The sequence below is a fragment of the Agelaius tricolor genome, unplaced genomic scaffold, assembly GCF_023055355.1.
Source record: "Agelaius tricolor isolate 1412-34295 unplaced genomic scaffold, bAgeTri1.0.p SCAF_8, whole genome shotgun sequence".
In the NCBI taxonomy this organism is placed as follows: domain Eukaryota; kingdom Metazoa; phylum Chordata; class Aves; order Passeriformes; family Icteridae; genus Agelaius; species Agelaius tricolor.
In genome coordinates this window covers 3,931,362-3,947,919 of record NW_027269268.1, presented here as the reverse complement: position 1 = coordinate 3,947,919, position 16,558 = coordinate 3,931,362, and the positions used below count along the sequence as shown (strand labels likewise).

At 56.0% G+C, this 16,558-nt stretch overlaps 1 protein-coding gene across 4 annotated transcripts; it reads right to left on the bottom strand.

Annotated features, from left to right (window-relative positions):
• Positions 1–387: 387 nt before the first annotated feature.
• On the bottom strand, positions 388–15,782 carry FGF5 (fibroblast growth factor 5). 4 transcript variants are annotated; one of them, XM_071431410.1, is made up of 7 exons: positions 15,500–15,782; positions 13,216–13,319; positions 7,681–10,382; positions 2,458–2,639; positions 1,531–1,608; positions 1,308–1,416; positions 388–1,014 (listed from the first exon to the last, which is right to left on the bottom strand). In XM_071431410.1, the coding sequence occupies exons 1-3, from the start codon at positions 15,780–15,782 to the stop codon at positions 10,041–10,043; spliced, it is 729 nt and encodes a 242-aa protein (XP_071287511.1). In that variant the 3' UTR covers positions 388–1,014; positions 1,308–1,416; positions 1,531–1,608; positions 2,458–2,639; positions 7,681–10,040. The 4 variants fall into 4 exon arrangements, with proteins under 4 accessions (XP_071287511.1, XP_071287512.1, XP_071287509.1 ...); XM_071431411.1 differs by having other exon boundaries at positions 388–967; XM_071431408.1 differs by having other exon boundaries at positions 1,360–1,416.
• Between the last annotated feature and the right edge of the window lie 776 nt (positions 15,783–16,558).

Below are 16,558 nucleotides of genomic sequence, written 5' to 3'. Positions count from 1 at the left end.
GAGAACAGCCTGAGGCTAACACCTGCATGAGCACGGCTTGAACTGCCCTGGGCAGAGATTTGAGGGAGCACAGGACAGGCAGGAGGCTGAGGGGGCACAGCAGGGAAAGCCCCACTGTGAGAGTGAGCTGTTGGCATGCTGGGGCCAGCATCCCCATCTGTGCCAGCAGTGACAGGAACAGGGTCCAGGGAATTAGGGGAAAGCCTCAGAAACACTTCACGCGCTCCTTGGAGGAGCTTCTGAAGTCATCCTCTGTTTGTCTCACATGTTTGAAACTCGTGAGTGAGCTGCCTCATGGCTGCTGTGGAACCACACTTGAGGCAGCATCTCCTCTGCCCAGTAGCCAGCCACAGCAGGATAAACAATGACCCTGGAATTATGGAGGGATCAAGGGGAATGACACTTTTATTTCAAGCAGGACAGCCAAAGGAGATGAAGGAGGTGAGCAGGGTACACCTGCTCAGTGTCCCTGCCAAAACCAGGATATCACAACCATTCCTGCCTCCCAGAGCACCCAGCTGTGCCTTTGCAGGCACCTTCAGGGCTTTCCTTCAGCAACAAAGAGAGAGAAATCCAAGCTCTGGCTTCTCCCTTAAAAAGGGACCAGAGGCACTATTCTGGCTGAACACAGCACCAAAACCACAATGCTCTTCCTGGAGCAAAATGAAAGCTCTTGACAAGCCAAGAACACAGGGCAATCCTCCCTTGGAACTGAGGAAATTGATGCAGCTCTGCAGAAAGCAGCAATTTTAACTTGAGCCAAACCACCCTGAGCCAACCCAGCCATATTTCTCGCTGTCAAGATTGCTCTCGTCAAATAATCCTTCTCATGTTTTCCACCTCAGGTGTTCCTTCAAAACAACGTGGTTTCCTCGCCAGATTCATTTCAAAACTGTAGATCATACCTCACAGGTACTCGTGGGTACACTCTTCTAGCACAGGTTGCTGCTCCTCTCCCTGCTAGGGCCTGCAAGAAGTTATGGGTCAGTTCTTGTCCCATGCTTCCCAGTGACCCTGAGAAAGAAAAGTCCAACTCTTATTTAGAATCATCGCCACAGGTTTGGGTCACAATTGGATTAAGTATTCTGTAAATTACAGGAGATGGTCCTCAGCCTACTGGAGCTGGTTTGTCTCCGTCTCCCACTATCCTAACAGAGACTTCCTCACTCCACACCCCATTCAGTGAACACCCTGAGCTGGGAAAGCAAAGACAAGGGATATTTTGAAAACATCCCTGCCATGATGCTGTCCAGACATGGGACAAAACCCTTCCCACCACCCTGCTGGCCTTTTCCCACTCTGAGTACCTCTGGAAATGCACATCCAAAGCCAGGTCAGACAGACAGTGATGTTTACTACCTGCCAGACACTGCAGCCACAAGCACCAGGAGCCTCAGAATTCCAATTCAGTGAACCCTGCAGGGAAAGCCAAGTGGTTGGTGCACAGACAAAATAAAAGTCACCATTTTTAATGGTTAAAGTATCCCTGGGAGTTACTGGCTGTTACAGCAGCAAGCTTCATACACTTACAGTTCTGTTAGGAGCACCAATCTCAGGTTCTTTCCTTCTGAAGCCCAGCTCCAAACGGGAAACTCCTCACGACTGCTCCTGAGAGAGGGAAGAGGAACTTGAGATCAGGAAAGCGACTCCGTGCCCTGAGCCCCCGAACACCCGTAGTGCTTTTGTACCCCCCCCCCCCCGCCACTCCCTGTTTTCCACGTTCGTATCAATAAAACAAACCCAAGTTCGTTTATATTAATAAAACAAACCCAACAAACCCAGGCTCTGCCGGCAGCCCCAGTCGCGCCTCACAGCGCCGCCCCCGTCACGGCCCCGCCGCCTGCTCCCCACAGGGCTCTTCCCGCTCCCCGCTCACCTACAGCGCGGCTGCGGCATCCACACCCGCTCGCTGCTCCATCATCTCACAGGGCCCGGAGACCGCAGGTCCCAGGCAGGACAGCTCCGGGCCCGGGCGCTCCCGGTACCGCCGTCCCACACGGGCGGGACCGCCACCCGCCGCTCTGCAGAACCGGCCGATCCCCACAAGGCGGCAGCACTGCGCGCCGGAACGCCATAGCGCATGCGCATCATCGGGGCGCTCTTTTGCCCTTAGATACCACGTGATACGGGGCGTCAGTTCTGCACTGCGCATGCTCCAGTTTGCCCTCACTGACACACCGCTCCTCCGCGGTCAGTACGTATGCGCACTCTGCCGCTGCAGTACCGCATTGCGGCCGGCAGGTGTCCCCACTGCACCCCGCGAGGCAGTGCGCATGCGCTGCTCCGGGTGCAGTGGCGCAGCGCAGCCGGCAGGCGGCAGCAGCGAGGCGCGGTCCGGTCCCGGTTCGGTCCGAACGGGGAAACGGCGGGGCTCGGGGGCACAGCCAGGGCAGGGGGGCTCGGAAACGGCTGGGGATAAACTGAAATAGTACTCGTCTGCGCTTGGGCAATAAATACCTGCTCGCTGTCTACCAGGAAGGGCTTCTCCAGGTGGGAGTGCTGGGAAACGGGACTTGGCGCAGTGTGTTTGTCCCGGCTGTAGCTGCAGGGGCACCGCAAGGCAAGCAGCTCTCAGCACTCTCTGCTCCAAACACAACTCTGGGATCCTCTGTAAGCTGTCTCTGCCGTATGGTTTTCTCCTGGAAAAAGTAAAGAATTGTTCATAGCAATTTGGAGAATGCATTTCCACAAAGGGAAGTAAGGGATAAAATCCTGCTCTAGGAGCCCTTGGGATCTGCAGGGCTGGTTAGGGAAGGGGACATTCGCTCCCTGCAGTGCACACCCACCCACCTGCAGCACCCAGCACAGCCTGCCAGCTGGGCTCTGCCAGCCCCTCTCTGAGCACCCTCCCTGTGCTGCTCCCTCTCAGTGCCTTTGACAATCCAACCCTGAGCCTGAGCAGCCCAAAGCTCTGTCTGGCAGCCCAGGGACAAAGGGACACTCCCAGGGATGAGGCGCATTCCCAGCAAACGCTCCCAACAGAGCACAGAGGCACCCCTGGAGCTCCTGTGTGGGGCTGGCAGGAGGGCACAGCCCCCAGCTGGGGTGGCAGTGGCAGTGACAGCAGCAAAGTGCCACGGTCTGATGGCACAACACAGACACCAAGGCCAGCAATGCCCATGGGAGGGGCAGGTTTACCTTCAGCTCCCTGTGGTGCAGCATCACCTTCCACCACAGCCACATCCTGGGGAAAGAGTCAAGGGGGTTCATAAAACCTCAGGATGCAACAAAATGCAGCATCTGTCACCCTGATCCTGTTCCAATAACCTCTGCTGAGAGCAGCCACCTCCCAAAGGCCTTCAGGCCTCACAGGATTTTGTAGGGAACAGACACAACTCCTCATCCTTAATCTAAATTTCAAGCACATTCTGTTAGAAAAATAGCAGACAGTATTTCATACACAATGATGCAACAGAACTACAAGGAATAACAGAATATACAAGGAATAACAGAAGATTTTCCATGAATAACCAAAGTTTCTTTTTCCCCTTGTCTGCCTGGGTCTGTAGGACCAAGTCTTTGCCATTGAGACACAGCTCTTAAGGGTTAAATCTCTCAAACCTTGCTGTTTCTCAAAGAACTGTGCCAGCACTGAGCTACTCCCGTGTGCCAGGATGGAAAAACGCAAGATAATAAAAAGTGATTTCTCCTCTCCCTCTCTGACCCATCACCAAAGCAGTTGTGTCAAACAACACCAACTCCTGAAACCCTTTGTGAGGAACCCAGCCCTCCTTGGGACACCCAACAAAGCAGGCATTGAAAAAGGAAGGAAAAACTCAAGCTTGTAGGAGGAAAAATTAGACCACTCTCCCCAGCTTCTGGAGGTAAAACCTCTTTAATCGTTCATGTGCTAAACCTACTGCTTTGATTTTCTCTAGAAAAACTAAACAAAAGCCCCACAACCTAACCCAGGTCACAAGCAATGAAAGATGCTCCAAGTGCTTCCACCCCTGTGCACAAAGCAAACAGCCTGCCACCCCCACTTGCTGACACCAGGGCCAAAACACAGAGGCCAAGGACAAGGAAGGACCAAGGAGCAGGCTGTGGGATCCACGTGTGCTGCACAAGGGCAAGCCCCAAGCCAGCAGCTGGGAAAGCCCAGTGAAAATAGGCACCAAGTTTCTTGGTGGCAACAAGAGCAAAACTGCAGGGAATGGCAGGAGAAAGAGGAAAAGGCTACAGGAACAAATTAGCAGAGGAAAAGAACACATAATCCAGCTGTCAAGTCAAAGCAAATGCAGTCCTTGAGCTTCCCCTGCGTACACAACACCCCAAATCCGGTGCTTTCAGGGTGTTCCTGTAGCCCACCTGTGGTGGAGGGAGCTGGAACAAGGCACAGTCATTGGAGCATCCCTGCCTGAGGCACAATTTGCCAAAAATTAAAAAAAAAAATAATAATTTTGAAACTGTTTCTCTTTGTTAACTATTTAGCTCATCTTAGCTCGAGTTCATACTTTACTCAGAGCTATCTCGGCCAAAAGAACCCTCACCCAGCAGACCATGAACTGCAGGAATCCACAGGCAAATCCATTTCTCAGATTCCAGCTCCATTTGCTTGAGGATTCATAAGAAAATGACAGAGTACCCGTCTAGAAAGGAAGCACTTAAACAGATTTGATTCACTTAAGCCAAACATTTTCCCCAAACTACAATGAAAACGGAGTAAAAAAAGGACAACCAATTACTTCTTGTGTTGATTATTGTAAGACACCTCCTGGTGGGAAAACATTGCTGCCAGCCTAACAAATCCCCTGTCTACAGTACAAAGGTAACCAAACACCTCAGTCCCTTAAAAAGATACTTTACACTGTATTAGGAACATTAGGGACATAACACCTGGAATTAAGAAAAATTGCTTGGTTTCTGTACTTGAGGGATGAGTGGTCCCCAGATACAAAACCCCCGCCCCTCCAAATTTGACACAAACACCCATGGGCAAATACCTATGATACAAATGACACCTAACACCTATGAAACAAACATCTGCCTACCTGCTGGGCTTTTTCAGAAGCCTGCATAGCCAAGGCTGGAAATGCTCACAGGATTAAACAGTAAAAAGCCGGGGGGAAAGCAAACACAAAATAAAGGGATTAGTGCAGCATCCCCTTAATATTCTGCCCAGTGATGGACAGAAAGAAGAAAAGCTGTTCTTGCAGTTCTCCCAGCTCTGGACCAAGGGTTTCAAGCAGCCAATATCATCCCCAGCTGGAGCTGTGGGGAGCTCCCTCCTTCCCTCAGCCTGGCCTGACTCCTGAGGGGCCAGGGGCACCCACAACCCCCAAGTGTCAGCACTCACACCCCGCCAGAATGGACCATCTGCACCCACCTGGATAGCCCACACTGAGCACTTGGGTTTAAAGATGCTGCACTTCATGTTACAGATGTAGGAATGCTTTGGGATTTGGTGTTTCTAGTGCTGCCAGCCACTGAAACACAGTAAAAGAATGAACTGCAGAGGCCTGAAGGTCAATTATTCAGTTTATATTTCGGTGGGATCACTTGACATAACACCCAATGCAAAACATAAAAAATGAAAAACAACATTTTCTTCCTCACTTTTAGTTTTCTAATTTAGTGGTCCTCCTAAAAACAGGATTTAAAAAACAGTAGAAACAAAGTGCAAGACCTACTGTTAACAAGTGTGCCAAAACACCTGCTTTCTGTGTGTTTTCTAAACAGAACATGTTTTCATTAGACCTGATTACTTTCCTAATAATCTAAATTTATACGTGTAAAAGTGCATCCAGTAGGGGCAGGTGTTTCTGAGCCCACACCTCGCAGCTAAAGGATCAGAGGAGGAGTGGCACAGAGGGATCCAAAAGTGCCTAAGAGAGGTTCAAGCTGACTGTGTTTGGGCAGGATTCTTTGAACCCAAAGTTCTCTGCAGCTGCCCCAAGCCTGGAGTTCACAGAAACAAAATGAGCTCCCCCTCCTGCCTCTTCTTCTGCCCTCTCTGATCAAGGGAGAATCACACAAAGCAAATGACAGTAGAGAAATGCTGAGACCCGTGTGGCACCCCCAGGATGGCTGGCACCAGGGCTCATTCACTCCTCTGGCTGATGGGACCCAAACTCAGGTTTAGTTTGGATCAGTTCCATCTGGGATTTCAGGAGCAAACCTTTCTGTTTGGATCCAAGCAACCTCTCCTGGATTAACAACCTGTGGTCCTGTGGTGTCCCAGCTGTGGACTAAAAGACTCCCATTATTTTCCTTGGGTATGTTCAGGGCCAGATTAGACAGCACTAGGAGCAACCCAGTCTGGTGGAAATTGTCCCTGCTCATGGCAGGGGTGTGGACTGAGATGAACTTTAAGGTTCTTCTCAAGCAAAACCACTCTGGGATTCTATGATTCTGTGAAGAGTCAATCCTGCATACTAATAAAAAAAATAAATTAAAAAGGCATTTAAAAAAAGTGAGGTTTTGCCTGAATTAGGAGCTTGAAACAGGATAGCACATGAGGTATGGCAATGGCTCAACTATGCAGCACATGTGCTCCTGGCCCCCAAATGCTACCAAAGGCATTTGACACATGCTAGTAAATTTGCCATAATCATCTCACAGCACCAGAAAAAGGGGAAAATCACACAGGACAAGGGAGCTACTCAGTGGCTCTACATTCACCAGCTATGCTGACAACCTAAGTGCTATAAAAATGGTTTTTAGCTCCTCATAACAAGGTCCCCCCCAAACTACTATTTATGGTAGTTGTTAATGTATTTTCCTCAAGAGGCCAGGAGAGCACACCAGGAAGTGTTTGAAGATGTACACACCTGTGCATCAGAGAGAAGCAAGGGCAGGAACAGAAAATCAGAGGGAACCAGACACAGGACACGATAATGCAGGACTGCAAAGCCCAGAATTGCCGAGGCAGGCTCAGCTTTCACAGCGAGCACACGCTGCCTGCCACAAGTGTGAGAAGGCACAGCTAAAAAAAAAAAAAAAAAGCCTAAAGCCCGAAACTGCATAAGCTCTGCCTGAGCTGCCCTCACCAGAGACTTTCGGGGAGTGCATCAATACAAGTTCCAAGGCTTTTCCAAGGCGAGTTGAAGGAGCAGGGACACACTGTAACAACACAAAACAACCCGGGTAGAGGAGCACGTACCTTGTGACAGCACCCACAGCCAAACAGGCGCTTGGCTTCCCTCCCTTCGTCCCCCGGAGCACACCTGCAAGTGACCGGCCCTGCCACCGAGATCGCCTGTGGGCATCCCGCTCCTCCTGGAGCTGGCTCCCAGCAGGGCGCACTAGCACTTCGGAGATGCGAATTCCAGCGTTTGGGAGCCTTGGGATGTCGCTGTGACGCAGCTTGTTCGAGCAGATCGTCCCTGGGAGCGACTCAGCGCCCAAATCCTACTCCACAAGCCCTGCACAGGATCTCCCCCCTTCACCTTTCTGGGCCAGGAGCAGCTAAAGGCTGCCTCTGCCCACCCGAGCCAGCCCCGCTGCCAGCTCAGCTCACACCTCCGGGCGGTGTTTGTGCCAAATTATTTGTCCCTCAGTGGCGGGGCAGGGGGGGGGACACACCCTGTGTCTGCCCCAGTGCCCCTCGATGCTCGCTGCTGAGGGACTCCAGCCCGGCCCCTCCTCCCTCCCTCCGTCCCTGAGATCCCCGAAGCACCCTAAGGGACCCTTCAGCTCTGACATTTGTTCATTTTTCTTTCCTCGCCTGCTCAGACTCACCAGCTCCATAGGAAATCCTCTTCCTCTCGCTCCTGCTAAAGGATGCTCCTTCCAAGCCATGGATTCGGGAGTGCAGGACACACACAAATCCTCCTGGGGGATGTGGAACAAGGCATATGCCTCGGGTAGGGGTGACTGCCGGGTGAAAATGGATGGGAAGGCTTTTTTCCTCTCACAAGGTCGATGGATTTCTCCAAACCAGGGAGCTGGGGGGCAGTGCCAGCTCACTGCACGCTGCTGCACTCCTCACATCGTCCTTCTCAGCTCCACGTGGATTTGCACCTCCTCTGAAGGCAGAAACTGCCTGGAAAGGAACTTAGGAATCCTCTTCATCCTCTCGGGTTTCTGGCTTGTTCTCTCCAGCACTGCAGCGGTACCTCTGAGGTGGTTGAACAGGAAAGCAGAAACAGGAAAAACACTCCCCAAAAAAAATCAAATTTGAAATTTAAAATAAATATTGGCCACATTCTCAGGCCTTTAGTCCCCTGCTGCTGAGCAAGCCCCATGAATTCCCATAAAGAGGAGTGTCTGACAGGAATGGACAGTGTCTGCTGGATTCCCCAATCCTGCTCTCCCTGCTCCCTGTTTCAATTGCACAACTATGTTTTAATTATTACCACAACAGCAAAACACCAGCTTTTGAGGGTTTTTCCCCAAAAAGATGGAAAAAAAGATGAAATCAATACCTTGTTTCCTCTGAGGGCATGCAGAGGCACCAAGACCAGCACATTTGCTCCTCCATTACCTGCCTGGGCTGGGGCAGCACCTGCAAAGGCTCTAATTCCATCAACTCACGGAGATGAACTGAGCACAAATCACTGGGATTCTGTCCCTGCACAGCCAGACAGCCCAGCTGGAAGTGAGGGGAGCGCAGAACACCCCTGCAGGACACACCTGCTCCAGAGTTGGGATGCCCCAGGGCACAGTTTGGAGGGCACAGCAAAGGGAGCACACCCATCCCTTCAGCTCTGCTCCACCCCATCACTGCTTGTTTTTCCCTTCAGGAGAAGGGAAGAAGGCACAAACAAGGCAAGAGATCACACAATCGGGTTATAAAATGAAACACAGCAGTTTTATTCCAGCATCCCCGTCCCATGGAGCACACATGTCCGGCCAGGGGCTGCCAGAGGGATGACAAAGGCAAAGAACCACGATCCCAAAGGACACAGCCATTTGTACCACACTCAGATGCGGAGGGAGGCTGATTATTGCTGCCGGACGCTGGCAGGGCTCATGTCCTGAGGGGCTCTGCCAACCTGAGCCCACCTGGGCTCCTATTAAGGCTTCATCGGTGAGGTTCGATGCTACCAGTGCCTGCACGAACGGCAACACTGCTAAACACCCACTGCAAACTCCGTGTGCACTGCTACTATCACGATGGAGAAACAATTCCACATCAGGGCCGCCAGGGTGAGGGAAACACTCCCCGGGAGACCAGCAGCTGTAGCAGCACTTATTGCCACATCGCCACGCTCGCTGAAAAACAGAAACCTTGCTCCCTGCCTCTGCAAATGTATTGAGAGTGATAAAATAAATCAGCAGCAAAAAAGGTTGGATGAAGCCGGCGGGCACCTGGGGGCCACAGGCATCCCTATCCCGTGGGGATACCTGCGGGGGCGCTCCTCCAGGGAACGGGAATGCCCCAGCACTGGGGCAGAGGTATTTCAAAGCAGGCATCCAATCCGTGCTTGGACGGACAGGAAGAGACTCGCTCCTCCAGCTGTCCAGGGAAGAACGGGAGAGACCGCCAGGGGCGGGCTGCAAGCAGCCACCGTCCCCCGGCCTGCGACCCCCACAAAATACATCCACACATCCATTATTGCCAACAAAGGATTTGGAGAGCACCCCGCACCACAGGTAAGGCGGCAGAGTTCGCAGGGCTTGGTCTCTGGGTTTAACCTGCGGAAGGGAAGAGCTGGCTTCCGAGAGAAGGGAGAGGGACAGACCTGGATGCACGGTGCCTGAGGTATGGTCGGAGGAAAAAGTGCAGCAAGAAGGAGATGCGAGAAAACAAACAAAACCGCTTGGCTCTGAACATCTCTCTCGTGTGAAAATGATTGTCGAAGGAGTCACTAGTGAAAACAAGAAAACATGTTCGCTGTAGAGGTACCTTCCTACTCAAGGTCCCAACAACAGAACGCTGAACCCGAGGTCCCGTCCAGTGCTCCCAGGAGGAGCAGGAATTCACGGCAGGAATTCTCCTTGGCACGCCTCCGGGGATGCCGCCTGGTCCGTGCGGTGAAGAGACGACCCCGATCCCGGCCCGGCCGCCCGGGAGCCTCCCGGTGTCCATGTGCGGAGGGAGACACGGGTCCCCGCGGTGGGGTCACCCCCCGAGCTGCCCGGTGCCCGGTCCGGCTCTACCCGAAGCGGAACTTGAGCCGGTACCTGGCGGGGCCGGGGCTCCTGCGCGGCGGGGCCGGGGCGGGCTTGGCCTTGGGCGGCGGGGGCTTCTTGTCGGGCAGGGCCACGGTGAAGGCGAGCTCGGGGGGCTGCGGCTGCCCGAAGCGGGGCAGGAAGTGCGTGGAGACGTGCTGGGGCCGGGCGCGGGGGCTGCAGCCGCGCTTGGCTTTGCCCCGCTTGTTGAGCGCCACGTACCACGGGCGGCCCGAGCGGGGGCTGCGGTGCACGGCCGAGGCGTAGGTGTTGTAGCTGTTCTCCTGGAAGCGCTCCCGGAAATGGCAGTCCACCGTGAAGCGAGCCTGCGGGGACACACGGGGGACACCGCTCGCAAGGGCCGGGGGCAGCTGTGCCCCAGCCCCAGCGCTCCCTGGCTGGGCTGCCTCCCCAAAGCCGGCCCTAGGGAGCGGCTGGAAACACGGAGCACCAGGCACCTGACGGGAAAGCCCCCGGTGGAAGTACTTCAGGAGCTGCTTGCCACTCAGGTTTGGGCTTTCCTGGGGAAAAACATCCCAAAACCAAAGAGCAGAGCCCAGCACTGCACCTGTGTGCCCACAGCCCCGGAATCCCCGTCTGTAGCACCTGACAGTCCCTTCCAAATGCTCTGCCAGGTTTTAATCTGATGGTGGGCATGGCACCCGGTGGCCCAAGAGCTTTCCCAGCTCCATTCCACAGCAACACCTCCAAACCATGGACATGGAGGAGATGCTGAGCTCTGCAGCTCCCAAACCAGCCACCCAGAGCAAGACCCAACCCCCAGCAGGGCTTTGTAAGCACAAGGAAAGTGTTCAAAAGCCCAGATTTCGCCCAAGAAGCTGAGCCTTACAGCACTAGTGACAGAGCCCACAACCTGCCACGCACATTTCGCCTCTTAGCACTTGGATTTAGGCCTTCTTCAGCTTCGCTGATCCTGAGGGACACCACCTCTGTGACTCATTTCTGCTCTCCCCATCTTCCATACACCCTCCCCACTGCCTGCCCTGTGCACAGGCCTCCACCTTCCCCAGCTTTGCTGACCCTTGCTGCTCCCTGCAGCCCCAGTGCTCAGGCAGGACATTCCACATGCCTGGGAAGTGCATCAGCAGCTCCCTCACCATGATCCTGTCAGACTTGCCCACGTCCCAGCCTCTCAGCTTATCACTGCACCACTCCAGCCTGAAAAACCCATTTTTTTTCCCCACATAGGGCAGGGGTGGCAGTCAGAGCACATAGCTTGCTCTGCAGAGCTCCAGAGCAGTCCTGAAGTCAAATTTCCAAACCTAGTTGAGCAGAGATTTGGCCCAGCAAGGAATGCAGCAGCTCCTGGGAAAGGAGAATTACCTGGACAAATCTGTCCCCCCGGGGTCCGTGCTGGACAGGCACACAACCCCTCCCACCCTCTCCATGCTAAAAATGGCCAAACAGGAGAGCGAGGGTTTACCAACGAGGAAAAAGCCATCTGTGCACGCAACTGATAATTGCCGGGATAACTGTCATCTTCCGAAGCTGGCGCCTCTAAAAATGAACCACTCGGCAATTTAATTAAGCTGGCATAAAAAAAAAAAAAAAAGAAAATAAAAGAAAGAGAAGGAGGAGGAGGAGAACGCCTGTGAAACACCGAGCTGGGATGGAGCAGAGCCCAAGAGCGAGTTTTGGAGGAGCCCAGATTCCTGCAGGAATGAGTTTTGCCTGCGGTCCAGCGCGGAGCCCCCAGCCTGACTCCCGTATCAAAGCTCTGCCCTGAGTGACGGGCACAGGACGTGCTTTGTGCTGCTCAGCACTCATTAGGCCATGAAATAACCCCCGTCCTGCCAGTGCAGCAAAGAACAACAGATGCTGGGTTTGCATTATTGGCATTGTTCAGCCCAGCAATCTCGAGACATTTGGGTCAAGTTTCTACAAATCTGCAGCTCTCACCCGAGCGGGGCATCGCGTGTCCTCACCCCTGCCATGACCCTCCCAGTGAGGTCCCTCTCTGGCCCTGCCCTTTGTGTGTCAACAATTAACTGTGCCCCAATGAGGCTTGATTTAATTTAATGCCTGTGCCAGGGCATAAATCAAGGCTGCAGCTCAGATAAGAGGCCCATTGTATGCCAGAGGGGAAGGCTCTGGAGGGTCCAGCAATCTCCTCTCCATCCTTTCCCTCTCCTCCTGCTCTGCCCCTCTGCTCTCACCTCATGTATTTTCCTCCACAGAACCATTCCCCTTCTCCCTTAGATCCCATTCCTACTCCTAGGTGATTTCTTAAAAGAAGCAAGCACCAGCTCACCCCTTAAGCATCGGTAGGCTGCAGGAGCAACACACCAGAGAGGCTTAAGGGAGAGAGAGGTGAGTTCAGAAATCCCCCTGGAGGTGATCTGTGGCCTCGGGCAGCGCGGGCACATCCGTGACATCCCCCCGGCACCGGGAGGTTTGTCTCGGAGCTCCGGCAGGGTAACAGCCTTTTCCTTTTCCCCAGCCTTCAGCCCTGGCCGGGCTCCCTGGGAAGCACCTTCAGGGATGAAATGCTGCCTTACAAATGCCCCTACATGCGCACACACCTTTCAGAGGCACCGACTTGGGTGCAAGCACAGGGGCTCACTGTGTTTGCTTAAAAGGTCCCTGGAGCTGACAGCAAGAAACAGGGAAGCAGCATCCCGAGGTTGGAACCAGCAGCGAAATCAGCTAATGGATTCCTTCGACACGGAGAGCTGGGAAAAGCATCATGAGAACTGCAGGAAACCTCAGCCTTCATGAAAACATTCTGCAGAGGAAAGTGACCGGGATTTTCCCAGCCTGGCCGCAGCCCGGCCCTCACCTGCCCGAATTCCCTGTCGCCAAGGGCAGAGCCAGCCCGAGCCGCGGCGCTGCCGGCGCCACGCGTGCTGCCCGCCGGGAGGAGACATTTGGCTAAACCCTTCTGCGCGATCTGCGGCAGCTAAAAATAACCCGGCCGTGCTCGGGGAGCAGGCTCTGCTGATGCAAACCACACCGAGCGCGCTCCTCACACTTTAAAGCCCCGAGCAGGAAGGTGGGCTCGGGGGGCTGAGGCTCCACCTGTCCCCTCTGTGTCTGGTGGCGCCGGTGCCGCCGTGCCGGCACTCTGGAGGTGTCACAGAGCCTTTAAAAATACACCACACATACTGGTAAGGGGGGCGGGGAGGGGGGTTTACTTACACTTGCATGGAGTTTTCCTTTTTTTGACATCGCTAAAAATTTGTTGCTGAAAACTCCTCGTATTCCTACAATCCCCTGAGACACGGCAAATATTTCCAAAATACCTAGGATGACAGAAATCCCAGAATAAATCACAGTTCTTTTCACATCGGCGTGACAGAGAAAAAAATAAATACAACTTAGTCTGACAGGTTTGCATTTCCTCTCCCACGTCCCTGCTCCTTCCTCAGCTGTCTGGCTCCACCCAGCTCCTGCTCCATCCCTCTGCCTTCATCCACTCTGGGATGGATACGGGCTGCTGGCTGGGACTTGTGGGGTTTTTTGGTTCTTTTGGTTTTTTTAATTGCATTTTGGGGCATAATTCCTGGCTGGGCTGTAGTAGAACAAGTTAACCACCGAGGAAACCACCTACACCAGCCTGCTGGGATCAGAGCTGCCCATGCTCATCCCACAGACTCTGCACTCGGGAAGTCTGGGTACCACAAGCCAGCTGGCACTGGAGGCACCCCTGAAGCTTCCGAACAGCCCAGCCTGGGGCACTGCGCAGCCCAGCCACGGCAATAATGTGACTTTTCTGAGCGTGATGGGGGCTCTGGCCCCCCATGGGGCACGCAGGACCTGCAGCTCGTCTGACACAGGAACTGCAGCCTCCCTCCGAGCATCCCTCAGCAGCAGCACCGACCTGTCACCTCCCCGGGTGGTGCGGGGTAACTCGGGCACAGGGCCAGGCGCCCCCCAAGCCCTGCCAGCTGGGGGGCACCACCACGTCCCCAGATCACCCCTCGCACCCCGGGGAGCCGGCGCTGCTGCCCCGCTGCAGCCCCAGGGGCTCCGTGGCCACGGCCCCGGAGGGAGGAGCCCGCCGAGCATCTCGTCCGGCCCCGCAGGGCCGTGGGATTAACGTGGTGCCGGGAGCCGCCGCGAAGCCATGCTAAATCCCCCAAGGCTGGGTGTCGGATCACGGCTTCCCACGTTTATTTTAAGGAGGAAGCACATCCCCCTGAGGCACCCCAGTGCCAGCACCAAGGGCCTGGGGCACTTTGTGGGGGTTACAAGCTGCCACACCCCACAGGCCACGGGGCTCGGTAGCCCCACTGGAGCAGGGCAAGTCCCTTGTCAAACACCTGCCTGTCCCCAAGGGCACCCCAAACCCTCCTGCCCTTTGAGGGTGGCCCTGCTGCCATGGCAGACACACTCCTGTTTGTTGGGGTTGCCCGGGGTCAAGCCCCATTTCCCAGAGGCCAAAGCCCGGGTTTCCCTGCCAAAAGCCATCCTCTTCTTCCCGAGGGCCTCCTGAGTGCCACAGCCCGGCACTGCCCCCCTGTCACCAGCCGGGGCTGGCTCTGCTCCCACGTGTGGAGCTAGTGTCCCTGTGGCCTTTCCGGGGGGGATAGCTCAGCTTAAGGAGGAAGGAACTGCACATAATTCAGGTCTCTGCAGGACAGCTGTAGCACCAAACCTCTGCCAGCCCTTCCAAACCCGTGTCTCCCAAACAGCCATGGAGTGGGGGTCCCCTTTTCCTATCCATCCCTTAAACCCCTCCAGGCTACGTGTCCTGCTGTGCCCACCAAACACTGAGCAGAGCTCCTGGCATTCCTGCCCAGGGGCTGCTCTCCCTCCTGGAGCCACGGCACAGTCTGGGCCCCAAATCCTTTGGTCCTGGGCAGATGTGGTGGCTGCTGCGTGAGTGCTCCCGACAGCTGAGCCACTGCCAGGGTCACCTCGGGCCCGAGCCCCCGGGCTCCTGAAGGGATTTTTCATCCCCACCTGCCATTTCATTCCCTCCAGCAGGATATCATGGCAACTCCGACCAGAGGATAAGCCGTGAGTTAGCACAGCTTTCTCTCAGGGGAACGTCAGCCTCAGTCCTATTTTTAAACTGAATATATCCTATCGCTGTGCTGGGAGAATGAGAATGCAGTGAGAGGGATGGAAAAGTCCCACTGGGAAAGGACCGAAAAGGGGCAGCATCTCCTTCTCCCCCAGGTGCCTGGCGAGGGGCTGGGGTGGCAGTGCAGCCCTCAGGCTCTCACACCATCCCCTCGGGCTGGGCAAACCCCCGGGTGGCGCTCCCTGAGGAACACAGGCATCTCCCATGTATCCCACAGAGCACAGCCCCCCCAGCACAACAAACGTCCCTTCCCGGGCCCGCCGGGGCTGCAGCTCACCCCAGGCGAGGGCCACAGTAGCGAGGGGCTCCGTGAGCCCCGCGGGGACAGGAAACCCGCAAGGACGGGGATGCTCAGCCCCGGCAGCCCCCCCAGAGCTCCCGCTCCCCACTCACTGAGCGGACTCGCGTCGTGGGCACCGTCCACGCGGCCGTCGGGGTGCAGCTGGAGGTGGAAGCCGATGCCCACCCGGCAGTACAGCCGGCCCCGCCGCCGATCCGGGCGGCTCCGCGGGAAGCGGCTCGGCCCCGCCGCCGCCGCCGGGGAGGAGGAAGAGGAGGAGGAGGAGGAAGACGCGGGGGCGTTGCGGCCCCGCTGCGCCCCGCCGGGCACCTGCTCTCGCCGGGCGCGGGCGGGCAAGGCGAGGAGGAGGAGGAGGAGGAGGAAGGATGGGCTCATGCTGCCGGCGGGCGGGAGGAGGGAGGGAGGGAGGGCGCCGCATCCCGCTCCGCTCCGAGCCCTGGAGGGGGGGACCGAGCACGGGGGGAGCCGGGCCGCCCCTCCCCGCTATTTATAACCGGGCGGCGGCCCCGCACCTGTGCCCGGCCCCACGCCCCCCACCCCCCTCCCACCCCCCGTGCCCGCGGCAGATGCGGGGCTCGGGGTGCATCTCTCTGGGAATTAACTTGTCCTCCTCGCCGGGACGAGGCCGCGGGGCTGCAGGACCCTGGGACAGGCTCGGGTTGCAGCCCCCCGCCCGGGGTTCGGGGGGTGACACGGCAGCTGCGCGCTCAGCCCAGCCGCGGGCAGGGGGCTCGGGGCAGCCCCCGAACACAAAGCCGCTCTCCCTCACTCACGGGGCCCCGCTCAGCCCTCGGGGATAACCGGGGGCCCCATCACGACCCCCCAATGGCATCTCACGGCCTGCAGAGAAGTGGTGGCGGCCCTAATCGATCCACAACATCCTCCTTGGTTCCCAGGCAAGGGGTACACAGCCCCAGCCTCCCGCCACCATCAGGGTGACAGCACATGTGCCCGGTGTCCCCCAGCACCATCGCCGAGCTCCTCCCCAAACACAAACACACCAACCACACAGCAACAGCCCATCCATCCTCCTGGCACAGCTCTGCATGGATTAGGCTTTCCTCAGCTCCTAGGGCCGCTCCATGTCCTCAAAGCCACTGGAGAAACCTCACCTCGCCCAAAGCCAATAGGGTCAGACACGCCCTGCCCAG

Coding starts and splice junctions, on each gene's coding strand:
- FGF5 (XM_071431410.1), bottom strand. CDS start 15,782: ATGAGCCCATCCTTCCTCCTCCTCCTCCTCCTCCTCGCCTTGCCCGCC. Junction 13,320..15,499: donor CCACGACGCGAGTCCGCTCA/GTGAGTGGGGAG, acceptor CTGTCATCCTAG/GTATTTTGGAAATATTTGCC. Junction 10,383..13,215: donor AAGGAAAACTCCATGCAAGT/GTAAGTAAACCC, acceptor GTGTCCCCGCAG/GCTCGCTTCACGGTGGACTG.